Here is a 13,725-nt window from a genome sequence, read left to right on the forward strand (position 1 = left end):
GGCCTCGCGGCGGTTTCCGGGTCCCGGCTGGGAAGGGGCGGTCTCCTGGGCCTGCGCTTTTCCACCCTCGCTTTTTTGTTCATTGAGACTTCTCGTCTGCCCGCTGCTTTAATGCGGTTGTAGCTTCTTGGCTTGGTTGCGGGGTAACAGTTTCCATTTGTCCCGAAAGGACATTATTTAAAAGGAAACGCGTTAGAAAACCGTCTTAAAGCATAGTTTCTGTGGGGTAGGCAGTGACAGCCGAGCTGTTGATACTGGCGCGGGACTTCCCGCCTTAAGCGTGATTCTTCCTCTTTTCTGGTAAAACTGGGAACCTTGGCGGCGGCCTCAGGGTGAACTGATTTGCCGGGGAGTGGTGGACAGCGGGCTGGGCGGGTTCTTTCCTTCCCAGCTCCGCTGCTTAGCGGTGAAGCAGTTTTGTGTGGGTGTGGGTCGTTGGGGACACTAAATTTACATTTAAAAGCGCCCTGAAAAGTCTCATTTCCTTGGGGTAGTTCCTCCTGTGCTTGGTGTCCCCTGAACTAGCCTCAGTCCTTTAACAGGGATCAAGCAGTCCATCTTGACTGTCCAAGCTGTCTTCTACTTGAAATACCTTTTTAGTTTTAATACGGATTTTAACTTGGTTAGCATTTTTGAGAACAGGTATTGCTTTTCAAAAGGCATCTCCATTGTCCTGGTGGAAAAACAAGATAAATATATCAACAGCTTTGTTTTTCTTTGTGAAGCCTGTTTAATAGTGAAAGCTTACATATGAGCTCTGAAATCCTGCTTCAGGACGTGTTTGCCCAGAGCAGAGCTCTGAGAGCTGGACAGTGGGAAGAAGTTTGGACAACACTTACTTCACATTTATTCATTCATTCATTCACTCACTCATTCATTCATTCAACTTGAATTAGCATTTGCTTGGGTTGGGGAATGAATCTGGGAGCATCTTACCCCGGTGTCCTGAAATAAGTTTCTCTTCTGCAGATTTCGTCTCTTCAGGCAGAAAAATGGCACCACAACCGGTATGATTTTTAAACAGCTGTATTTTGTTTCCTTTCATGTCCCCATGTGTTTTGGAAATTCACACCTCCCTCTTCCGTTGTAGAATGTGGTGACAAGGGTGGCCAACTTGCCCTTGGTGAGCTCCGCTTATGACCTTGTCTCCATGGCTTACGTCAGTACAAAGGATCAGTATCCCTGCTTGAAGTCTGTGTGTGAGATGGCAGAGAAGGGCGTGAAGACCATCACCTCGGTGGCCATGACGAGTGCTCTGCCTATCATCCAAAAGCTGGAGCCACAACGTGAGTTCTGTTTCCCCCCCCAAAATGAAGCCCCCAGGTACTCATTCATCAAGAGGAAGCCCGAAGCTAGCCTGAATGTGGTGAATGCCAGCGTTTGGCCTTAAGCAGCCACATCAGGGAATCCTCAGCCATTCCCGAGGGACATCCTGCCTTTACTGAGTAACTGCCAGGTGACCTTCATTGTTACAGAAGGCCTACTTCATAACAGTGGCAGATGTTATATGAAAAAAAAATCCCTCAGAGATGCTTCTATATTGGCAGCTGAGATCACAAGGGGAGCCAGTGAGTGAACTGAAATAGCTTACTTCTTGGGACTACACAGTACACATGAATGCCTTTTTTTTTTTAACATCAGCATACAGTTCACCCACTTAAAGTGTACAATTCATTAATTTTTAGCATATTCAGAATTGCACAGGCATCACCATGATCGATTTTACATTTTCATGACCCAGCAAAGAAACCTCATACAGGTTTCTCTTTGGGATGATGGAAAAGTCCTGGAAATGATAGTGGTAATGATTGCACAATATTGTGAATGAAGTTAATGGCAGTGAATTGTACACTTGAAAATAATTAAAATGGTGAGATTTGTTATGTATATTTTAGAATAATTTAAAAAAGAAATAATCCTTATACTCACTGACAATGACTCCCCATCTCCCTCCCCCTTAGGCAACTACTAATCTATTTTCTGTCTTCACAGGCATCATATTCTGGACATTTAAAATAAGTGGAATCATAAAATATGTGTTTTTTTATGACTGGCTTGTTTCACTTAATGTTTTCAAGGTTCATTCAAGTTGTAGCATAACTACTATTTAATATGGAATAATCTATTGTGTGGATATGTCATTTTATTCATTCATTCATTATGGGTGTTTGGGTTGCTTTTACTTTTTGGCTGTTCTGAATAATGAATGCTACTGTGAACATTTGTATATAAGTTTTCATGTGGACATGTGTTCTCAATTCTCTTGGGTATACCTAGGAGTAGAACCTCCAATTTCTCCACATTATGAACTACTTTTGAATAAAGGTTTAAATCATTCCCCCAAATGGTATGTCATGGACTTTTAGGATTAAAGGGAACGTTTTAGAAATAAGTTTTCCAACTCTGCTACTTCCCAAATGAATTTAGTACTACTAGTGCTAGGTTTGGTCATCCTTGGAAAGTTGGGGGAGCTAGGACTGAAATATGGATCTTGTTAGGGAGACCCAGGGTGCTATTAGTGTACTGTTTCCTGGTGATAACCCTACTGAATTAAGTGTAGGTGGGTATTAAACTACGATGCAAATGCTAATTTTGAGTTTTCAGGTACTTCGTTCCCTGAATGAAGGTTCAGGTGAAGCCTGGCTTTTCTTGGCATTAACCTTAGTTGAGGCGACAAGGATGAGGAAGAAGCTTCTTGACCAGCTTCCTGCTTGGCCTGTCACTGCCTCTGTTTGCTCTTCCTCTACACCTTTATTTCCCTGTTAGTAGAAGAAAGTTGCCAGAAACCGAGCAAGAATCTTCTGTCTGAAAGAGAGAAACCAGATAATGCATTGTGTGGTATATGAAGATCAATATTTTTGCTGGGTTTTTTGTTTTGTTTTGTTTTTATAAAAGTAAAGGTTCAGGGTATAATAAGACATACTCACTCTTACCCAGACTGTTAACACTTTCACCATTTGTGATTCTTCTAGTTGCTGTTGCCAATACCTATGCCTGCAAGGGGCTGGACAGGATTGAGGAGAAACTGCCTGTTCTGAATCAGCCAACAAAACAGGTGAGCTTGGGACAAGAGTGCTGAGGCTTGCCACCTCATGTTTTTAAGTTTTATCTGTTTACCACAGGCTGTCTGTGCATGCCATAAACAGGTAGTACTTAACGTGTTCCCTCAACCTGGGATGTAGTGTTGAAAGAGTAATCGCCCTTCCTGAACTGTTGTCAGGTTATATCTTAAGAAGGAGAGATGAATTGTCCACCTTTGGTTTAGAATACCTTTAGTCTGATCTCTCTTAATTTGTGGCTTCATCTCAGCAAGTGAAATTGGTTTCTTAAATAACCGATAGCTATGTGGTATTGGATAAATGCAGAGATAGTAAATAGGGCCTTTTCTTGCTTGGCATCTGAGAGCTCGTCTTGTATGATGGATAACTGACATCTCTGCTTGTATGCTGGCCTTCTGAGGTTGTGTGCATCAGCCCAGGTGTGCATGGTACCTAAGTCTGTGCATATAGGCATACATGAGGGGCTCAGTATAAGCATGTCAACATGGAAAATGCCATTCTTAGAGTACCCCTTGTACCTGATCTCAGATTCATCTAGTTTAAAAAGAAAAGAAAACTTGACAAAGTGACAAATTTTATATCTGTTTTCCTCATCTGGTTATCCAACTACCTTTGAGTGGTGGCAGGTAGGGCATTTATACATAAGAAGGAAATTGAAGCTCATCAACTCAGCAACTTGTCCGAGACCTACAACTAGAAAGTGAAAGGGCTGATTCATTCTTGAACTCTTAAATTATGCTACCTTAGTTAAGACGGTAAATTTATGCCCATGTTTCTTACCAGCCAAGTGATTTGCTTTTTTCCTTGTAGGTTGTTGCCAGTGCCAAAGGTGCTATGACTGGGGCGAAAGATGCTGTGACGACTTCTGTGACCGGGGCCAAGGATTCCTTGGCCAGCACAATCACTGGGGTGGTGGACAAGACCAAAGGAGCAGTGACAGGCAGTGTGGAGAAAACCAAGTCTGTGGTCAATGACAGTATCAACACAGTCCTGGGAAGTCGGGTGATGCAGCTGGTGAACAGTGGAGTAGAAAATGCGCTCACCAAATCAGAGCTCCTGGTAGACCAGTACCTCCCTCTCACCCAGGAAGAACTAGGTAATTGGATTTTCATCTTGAAATAATATCTTATATTTTAAAGCAATCTTTCTAAACAGCTTCATTGAAATATATTTTATATGCCAAGAAAGTCACCTGTTTTCATTCTAAATTTACAGTTGCCCAACCATCACTAGAATCCAGTTTTAGAACATTTCTGTAATCCCAAAAGATAAAAGATCCTTCATGCCTGTTTGCAGGCCATCTCCATCACCCGTTTTCCACCCTCTCCCTGATCCCCAACCTCCTGAGCAACCACTAATCTTTCTGTCTTAATAGTTTTCCTTCTTAAGGCATGGAGTTGTTCATAGTAAGTTTTGAAATTTTAGGAGAAATTAGCCTATAGAAATATTTTCTATAAATAGATTGCCTTTAATGGGCTGCTGTATAGCATCGTGAATCATTTAGTGTTTACTGTAATGCCAAAAGAGCTCTAGTGGGAAGAGACCTGTGTAGATGACATGTGTCAGATTCAGTGATGTGTTGTTCTGGGTTGCCAAGCCCAGCAGCAGACAAGCGCTGTCTTGGAAAAAGGGGTGCATAATTGCTAGATGGGTGGGTGGAATCAGCAAAATCAAGATCTAGGTTAGAGTCCAGGCCTTGTCACTGACAGCTGTGATCCCTGACTTTTTTTTTTTTTTTGTCCCTTCTTTATAACTTCAGAAAAAGAAGCCAAAAAAGTGGAAGGATTTGATATGGTTCAGAAACCAAGTTATTATATTAGACTGGGATACCTGTCTACCAAACTCCGCTCTCGGGCCTACCAGCAGGCCCTCAGCAGGGTTAAAGAAGCTAAGCAAAAAAGCCAAGAGGTCATTTCCCAGCTCCATTCCACTGTCAACCTGGTGAGTATAACTTCATTTAAAGGAACCTGAAGTAATTTCATTTATCTCGAATATTGGGAGTAACGGTAATCATCCAATCATCAATCAAATCCAAGAATTTTAGTCTTAGCATATAAATAATCCAATAGAAAAATGGGCAAAGAGTATACAGACAAGTCATAGAAAAGGAAGTATACATAGTTGAAAAATACAAAGTGATGTTAATCTTACTCTGAGGGGTCAAATTACGCATGTCTGTCTTGTCTGGTGGTGTTGGCAAAGTTTGACACTGTGGGCAGTGGTGTAGAGAAAGAGGTACACCTGTGTTGCACTCTTCTGCGGGATTAAAGGGACTGTTCTAGGAAAGTTACAAACACCTATGCCTGGAGCAGCTTTACTTCTGGAAACTTACCCTACAGATAATTCTTGAGAGTTGCAAAAGAGTGTAAACAATGCACACCCACAATAAGGGACTGATTAAATTGGTACAGCACAAAGGACGACTGTGTAGCCATTAAGGATTGCCAAGTTACAGAACAGTATGTATTGTATGGCTGTCAGAAACCAGTTTATTCATGGAAGGGGAAGTAGGTGGCTGGCAACAGGGAAGAAGTTTGAGTTCCCTTCTCTTTTGTAATTTTAACTTGATAATTGGGGATAGGTCTCAAATACCAAGAATTTCTGTAAGAGTTTATGTTATCTGATTTGCATCATAGATCTGAGAACAGGCTAACATGAATGTCTGGCTAGTTTGTTCCTTTGTCTTCTTTCAATGTGTTCTAGATTGAATTTGCCAGGAAGAACGTGCATAGTGCCAACCAGAAAATTCAGGATGCTCAGGATAAGCTCTTCCTCTCCTGGGTGGAGTGGAAGAGAAGCACTGGCTATGATGATGCAGACGAATCCCACTGTGCTGAGGTAAGACCCTGGGACCGAGTCATCCGCTACAGTTTCCGAAGTTCTTACCAGACTTCGGATATTATTATTCCTCTTAGAATACTCTTCTCTATCAAAAGTTTGAATAATACAGTGTACATAGATTGTTATGTGACAGAAAAGCAAAAATGTGCAGTAACTTTGTCTAACAACTTACAGATAGGCATATTGCCCCTAACAGGATACAACTAACAGAAACATGGGTCTTGGCCTTTTTAATTTTTTTTTTTTTAGTTATAGTCAGTTTACAATGTTGTGTCAATTTCTGGTGTATAGCACGTTTCAGTCATACATGAATATACATATATTCATTTTCGTATTCTTTTTCACCATGAGCTACTACAAGATATTGAGTATATTTCTCTGTGCTATACAGTATAAATTTGTTTATCTGTTTGGGCCTCGGCCTTTTAATGGATACACATGCAGGCATTTTTACTGTCATAGTGTGTGGGTTTTTTTTCTTTTTTTTTTCGGACAGCATAAATCTAGGTGCTATGAGGATACTATACAGGAGGGGTACTAACTCAGCCTTGGAGGGAGGGTGGGTGAGTCAGATGGTTTGCTGGCAGGGATGAGTGGTAAGCTGATACTTGAGCGGTGAATAAACCAGGTGAAAGGTCAGTAAGCAGATGAATGTTCCAGGCAGAAGAAATCGTATATTGTAGTCCTAGAAAGAGATTCTTTGGGTTCCAAAAGCTGGTATACATTTGCCTTTGAAATCAAGATTCATTGTCTGTTCATATCACATCTTATTTGAGGAGAGAATATCTAAGTTACCCCACTTACATGGAGAGTATTTTCCTTCTGTCCCTCCTCCCCAGTTAGGTTTCTTCAGCTTAAGACCGTGAACTTTGAAGACTTGGGCACTAGTTCAAATCCCCACTTAGCCGTTTTCCAGCTGTTAACTGTTAAACTCTGAGTTTATGTTCATGTCTGTGAAATAATACTGCTGCTCTTAGGGTCATTATGAGGATTTTATAAAATAAAAGAATCTACACGTGTGGTGGACATATAACCAGCTTACTGCAGTTGGACTAATTCATACATAGCACTGTTGGATCCACTACTAATACTTAAACTTGTCTCATTTTCAGGACATAGAGTCACGTACTCTCACTATTGCCCGCAACCTGACTCAGCAGCTCCAGACCACGTCCCACACGCTCCTGTCCCCCCTCCGAGGGTTACCACAGAACATCCAAGACCAGGCCAACCACTTGGCGGTGATGGCTGGCAACATCTACTCAGTGTTTCACAATGCTGCCTCCTTTAAGGAAGTGTCTGAAAGCCTCCTCGCTTCCAGCAAAGGACAGCTGCAGAAAATGAAGGTGTCCTTAGATGATGTGATGGATTATCTTGTTAACAACACGCCCCTCAACTGGCTGGTAGGTCCCTTTTATCCTCAGCTGATCGAGTCTCAGAATGCTCAGGCTCGAGGTGCAGAGAACACAACCAGCCAAGAGGCTCGGCAGCCTGAGCACAAAACACATTAACCTGTCTGCATCAGCAGTGCATGGGGCGGCCAGCCAGATGACACCTCCTGATGCATTGAAATCTGCTAGACAACTCTGAGGTGGGGGAGCAGCTAGCGAGAAAAAAAGGTCCTCGATTGTAGTTGTTTTCAACTGGATTAGGAGCTTTAAAATTTCTCCATGAGCAGATAGCCCTCTTGTTTACCTGGCTGGTAAGAAATAAGTGATAGGCTGGTCAGAGCATAGCTGGAACTCAGAAAAGTTCCAGGGCATTTATGGTCTCATTCTGTTGCCTCTTTTGCTGACTGTGTGTACTGAATAAAAACTCCTTCATGTGGGCTGGTGTGTGAACTGGTGTCTGCTCCGGTTTGGTCTGAGCAGGCCTTGGCACTTGTTTGTCTCACAATGCATGCTTGTGCTACTCGAGTTTTTTGTTTTTCATGAAGGAATTCAATAAAATTCACTGCAGAATAGATCAGTTTTATGCTGTGTGTTCCATGTGCTTTGTGTGTAGCTTTCTTAGAACTGCTTTGCCTGTATGACAGGGAAACACATATTAATACACATGAATTCAAATGGCCTGTTGGGGAATTTGTAATAACACAGGAAGACTAATGTTAAAAATGGAGTGTTTGATAACAAGTTCTAAAGAAATTACAAGCTAATATTCCTCTAAGAACTGGGTGGTGGTGATTCCTTTCATTTGCCCATTTCCTAGACCCCTGAGTGCGGGGTTTTTAAGTCAGTAGAAGGACCTACTTATGGCTGACTGCCTTTTTGAAAAGAAATCAGAGCTTGGAAGTAAGCTCTTTAGTGACTGCATCCGTGTCCCATAAAGGCAGCAGCGTTTCTTGCCAAGGAGCCATCTAAAGTTTAGGCTTTGGAGTGAGACTGTTCAGTGTCCAGTCTCAGCTGGACTTAATGTACCAAGCTGTCACTTTGGGACAAAGTCACTAACCTCATTTGTGGCTGAGGTACCTTTAGAAGACCACATGAGTTTAATTAGGAAAAAAAAAAAGATTTCAGACCCCCTGTAGAAAATCTACATCCTGCCTAAGGTATCCAGACTTCAAGTCCCCTCGATGTGAGTCAGTTATTGAGGAAATACGAACTTCCTCATAAGAAAGCTTCAGTACTCCAAAACTTTTTTTAAAGCCGATTCTTAGAATTCATGAAGCAGCACTACATGCTTCTGCCTGCTCTGCTCAAATGTTACCTAGGCCGCCCTTCAGAAGAATCAAAATCTTAAGTTCTAATTTGTCTCTTCTTTCTGCCCTGCTTCACCCCTATTCCCATGAAAACAAGGAAGCAGCAAATAACTTTACATGGACTTCTGGTGTGAATGGGTCTATCGGAGCTTACCAAGCTAGAGAACTAATTTTTTCCCCTTTGAGGTAACTCCAGGAATCAGTAAACAGGTGAACTCAGTTGGAGGGGCTCCCTGAAATACTTGAAGCAAAGGAGCTGCTGATTTCTGGAAAGATGAACTATCACGATTTACAGGTGTCCAGGGTGGAACCTGTCCAGTCACTGACCTCCCTGTCCTCATTGTCGTAACAATGCTAATAAATTGTCTCTTTGTCAAAAAAAAAAATCCTGCTCCTTCTTTCTCCTTCCCAGGGGTCAGAAAGGTCAGTGACTGGCTTTTCTAGACTTTCTGTCTCTTAAAAAATCTATTGATACCAATTGGATATGACCCTGCTTCCATCTGCCTCAAAACTTCAAAGCCAATATTTTGTGGTTTATTCTCATCGGTTGGAAAATTCATATACTACAGCTATGCATAGGCTTTCTTGAAGGTAAACCTTTGCATTTCCCAATTATAAGAGTTATAGTACCAACTGAATTGCTTGTAAAAAGGAGACATTTCAAAGCCATTCTCCATGAGCAAGACAGGACATAAAACAGACCTCTCTTAGCTTCTAGAAGAACACCACTAGCCCTTGCTTTTTGCCATGAGCACACTGTTGTGGTTTTGTCTGACTTCGTGATTCAAGTTTGCGACTACACACGTTTTGTCAACATGTCTCGACATTTGTGGTGTCCTTGCATCTTACAGCTTTATTGTTGCATAAACTGGCAGTTTTAGTTTAATAGATTTTTTTCCCAAGGAGGACAATTCTTTTGAAGAAAAATAGCTGATAGCTTAGCACAGTCTCTACCCATGGCGGGTTCTTGAACATTTGGCTGCATGAAGCCTGACGTAGTGTGCCTGAGTGTTCAAAGACACTTTTTTCCCCTTTGCATGTAATATTGTATGAACTTTCTGGTTAGTTCTGGGCGAAAAAAAAGGAACATAGTCTATTAGCCGTTAGTGTCTTAGCCTTAGTTCTGTCATCTGTAAAGTAAAATTAGTGATGCTTCAACAGATAGATGTGTTTAAGGATGGGTTGTCTTTCTAATTTTGTGCTAGAGTCATGGGGGGACCACCTGTGGGATAGTGACATGTAGTGTCTTTAACTTGCCAGTTCCAGAGTGAGTATATAATACCATGATGAGGAAAATACACCCACTTTGGTAAGGCATGATAGATATCGAAGAACTAATGAAGTGAAAGAGGAAAACTAAAATTTGGCTTACCTGAGATACCCCTTTTAGAGTATCCTTTAGTTCGTGGAGGTGGCCAGTGGGGGAAGGAGGAAGAAGGAGCAGGATAGATATTTCTGGACAGATCTTTAAGTAAAGGGGTTTTAATGATGCCTTGGAGAGCAGGTGGGGAATGGAAGGAGGGCCAATGTATTTATTGTTTGTATCTCAAAGTGCAATTCATTCATGCTATGTGTCCACATTCCCAACAGGTGTCATATAATGTTGGATGTCCTATTTCCACAGTTGCTATTCGGTAAGGAAAAGATGCTGGATAATTCCACTGTTGTGTGTCTAAGTTCCAGGCTGTCCTGTAGCAGCCTACTTCATCTGAAAGATAGAGAAACTGGAAAGGAAATAGCATTGGACTGTTCAGAGAAGAATGAGAAGTCAGTCTCTTCAGGCTTGATCAGGGCAAACTTGTTCCCAAGGCTGAGTGTTCTAACCTCTTCCATGGACTCCTGTTGCCAAGAACAAATCTTCGGGGTCCAAGAGGGTGCCCCTACTGTAAGGCAGGGTATCTGCATCAGCCCGCTCAGCTGTACCAGGCTGTTCAGGTTTAGGGTAAAAAAAGAGTAAAGCAGAATCAAGATGCTTCTGGCCATCTACCTTGCAAGCACATAATCAAGCTGCATATTATGCAGAGGTTTCTGTTAAAATCAAAACCTCAACAGGGTTAGTCTTACGTATTTGGTGTCAGAGCTAATCTTGCACGATCCCTTTTATAGCCCTCTACATTAGAATTACTTTTATGTAAGCCAAAATTTTAGGTTTTCTTTTTACTTCATTAGTTCAATAATTATTTTCTATTTCAAAATCAGTTGTCCTAGTTCTGTGTCATGTTTATGAGCACTGCATGCATACTCACCTTTACCAGCAGGTTAAATTCCCACAGGCGCTGTTTTTATTTCTGTAGTAGCGCCACCTATCCAGAGCCCCCTGGCCACCACTAGATTACCTTTATGCAAATTAGAAAATAGTACCTTTCTCTCAACATGTGTAGTGCCACCTTCTGGAAAATTGTCACAGTAAATATGGGAGTCAATGAAGTTTATGAATGAAAGGTGCCCCCTTATGGTTGTAAGGTGAACAGCCTGCAAAAATTACATGGGTCCCTGGAATCCTGGCATGGTCACTTGGTTTTACTGAAAAGAATGACCTTGCAGGAAGGGACTATGGTTATACCACGGTTTCATAGTAAGCATGTGATTCTTAGTTTGGCCTCAGAATGTCTAATGGGCATTCTCGGCAAGAGACTCCTTTATGTTCCTGCTTCGATGATCCAAACTATGGTTTGTTGGTGTCAATGAAGAAAATTTATTTTGTGAATGTGTGAAGTGATTTCTCTTGTGCTACATTTCTAAAACCCCATGATGAAGATGGTCAGGAAACTGAGGTTGAAAAGAGATAAGTGGCAAAGTGGAGATTTAGTCTAATGTCTTACTGATGTCAAAGTGCTTATTTTCTCCATTTTAGCACTCTAGCCTCTGATAGGAGAAACTTGCTTCTTGTTTCCTTATTTGGGGCCCAGAAAATCCCTCTGCCTACATCTTGTGTTGTAGCTTCCTGTTCTACGTTTATTAAAAACAAATAGACTGATAATTGATGTTAAAATATATATTTATTAGAAATAGAAGAGGGAGCCACCGAGGTGTACCTTTTAACCTAAAAAGGCTAAAATTGGAATATTTGATGTGCCTGGCTGATGCTGTGAATCAGTCTGTACAAACATGGCTGGCTTTTGTGGATGTCAGATTGGATATAATCTTTGTAAAGGGAACATTCATGAGGGGCTAGAATGTAGTGTGATCTCCCCGAATAGAAAGCCTCAGGAATAGATGATGGAAGTTTTAACCTCAGACCAGACAGTCCTCTGAGCCCCTGGGTTCTTAGGGAAAAGTATAATAAGGGCCAAGAAATGGAGATAAGAGGCCCAATGAACAAAGCAAGATTCTCTCTTCATGTCTTTTATTTATGTTTTACTATTTTTATTGTAATAAAATATACATAGCATCAAATTTACCATTTTAGCTATTTTTATGCGTACAATTCAGTGACAGTAAGTACACTTACAGTGTTGTGCAACCATCACCACTATCCATTTCCAGAACTTCATCATCATCACAAGCATAAACTATACCCATTGAACAATTAACTCCTCATTTCCTCTTCCCTCCATTTTTGGATGCATTTCTTTTCTTGTTGTCAGTTGTTTTGCTTCTGTTAGGGAATCAGTTAATTCTTTCCCACTGCTATCAAGATTCTAGCCTTTATAACTTATTATACCTTACTAATTTTCTGCTTCTAATTTTCTGTTGGTTAAGAAACGTTACTTTGCTTATCAAAATTGTACCTGAAGTAAGAGTTAATAGAACTTATCCCTAAAAGCCTTTTCTATGCAGAGAAAAGCTAGGACATTGTGATGGTCATTTTAACTATTAAAAGACCCTTTGCTTCCTCAGTTCCTAGACATTTCCCCAGAGGGTTATAGTATTAGAAATCAGACCTATGGAAAAGTGGAGTATTATTGTTTTTAAGAGAATCATAGATTAATAGACAGACGAATAACCAGAAATGCTTTATAACTTGTATTTTCAAAAAGCTTTTATTTAATAAGCTTTACCACTAGTTGATTTCCTTTTAAAGAGACATTTCCTTAGTGCTTTTATAATATGAGTGAGTTGTGGAAATAAGACCATAAACACCTTGTCAGAAGGCATAGTTAGACAAAGTAAATTTCATGCATATGCAGTAATTCACGTTTCTAAGAGGTCACTTGGACTTAACAGTTCACTTCATTAGTGTTTGTTTGAATATCCAAGATTCTTCTTTTACAGGTACTTGATTTCACTGTCATAGACTTGACATTTGAGAATGATGAAATTCCAGATGTTATACCTTTGGAAGAGGAAGATGGACCAGATCACTCACATGCCAATGGCCCTGAGCCCACTCAGGGCAAAATGTTGAAAAACTAACAAGAAAAATCTTCTTTTGCTGAACACACAGTTTGTGTCACTTTAAGCTAAGCCTCATTTTTGCCCGTGTGCTTATTCCTGTGCCTTAGGGATTAATCTATTTTTTGGCTACTTGGTCTTAACTGTAATGAAACACTGATGGATCCAAACTTTTGTAAGAGATTCTAGTTCTGCACCATCTATTATTTTATACAATTCTTCAAAGTTTAATCATTGAAATGCCTACAATAAAAAAAATGGGCTGTATAATCTTGAATCAGTGTTTTGTTTTTTCTTTAAACTGATATAGTGGATTTAGTGGACTTTCTTTTTCCTTCCAGAATTCATCCCTGCTTTTTCTGGTAAGGGAACTTCTGTGTGTTTGGGAGTGGGGAAGTCCCAATGAGTCTGCTGGTCAAGGGTTTTTTGCTTTTCCCTTGCCTAGTGGAAAGGCATATGACTAAAAACAAGTCAACTAGGAGGAAGCATACCATGATGGTTCAGACTCTGTGTTCTAATCTTGGCTTTGTCACTTACTGGCTGTGTCACCTTCAACAAGTGACTTAGTTTCTCTGTACCTCAATTTCCTCATCTGTAAAATAAGGATAATAGTAGGTTTGTTATGAAGAATAAATAAATTAGAAAGTTTAGAGTAATGCCTGGCACAGAGCAGCATTAAATAATTATTAGTTAAGTAAATTGTAGAAACAACGACCAACCCAGTAGTGATGAGCATCCCTACTGCCCAGATTGTAGTTCAGAAATACCTTTTCCCACCAAAAGAAATCAGGG

General features: G+C 40.7%; 1 protein-coding gene across 9 annotated transcripts in view; it reads left to right on the plus strand.

The window, feature by feature from the left end:
* Positions 1 to 13,210, plus strand: part of PLIN2 (perilipin 2) — a 76,342-nt gene extending 63,132 nt beyond the window's left edge. For 4 of the 9 annotated variants that reach the window (XM_074361523.1, XM_045509889.2, XM_074361527.1 and 1 more), the window contains 8 exons: positions 970 to 1,007; positions 1,091 to 1,286; positions 2,973 to 3,055; positions 3,870 to 4,155; positions 4,819 to 5,000; positions 5,763 to 5,897; positions 7,013 to 7,303; positions 12,814 to 13,210. In XM_074361523.1, coding sequence (XP_074217624.1) covers positions 970 to 1,007; positions 1,091 to 1,286; positions 2,973 to 3,055; positions 3,870 to 4,155; positions 4,819 to 5,000; positions 5,763 to 5,897; positions 7,013 to 7,303; positions 12,814 to 12,954 — 1,352 coding nt within the window. In that variant the 3' untranslated portion in view covers positions 12,955 to 13,210. Of the gene's footprint in view, positions 1 to 31; positions 301 to 969; positions 1,008 to 1,090; positions 1,287 to 2,972; positions 3,056 to 3,869; positions 4,156 to 4,818; positions 5,001 to 5,762; positions 5,898 to 7,012; positions 7,866 to 10,188; positions 10,233 to 12,813 lie in introns of those variants that run through there. The other 5 variants (XM_045509893.2, XM_074361526.1, XM_074361525.1 and 2 more) reach the window with 4 other exon arrangements.
* Positions 13,211 to 13,725: the final 515 nt, after the last annotated feature.

The sequence above is a fragment of the Camelus bactrianus genome, chromosome 4, assembly GCF_048773025.1.
Source record: "Camelus bactrianus isolate YW-2024 breed Bactrian camel chromosome 4, ASM4877302v1, whole genome shotgun sequence".
NCBI lineage: Eukaryota > Metazoa > Chordata > Mammalia > Artiodactyla > Camelidae > Camelus > Camelus bactrianus.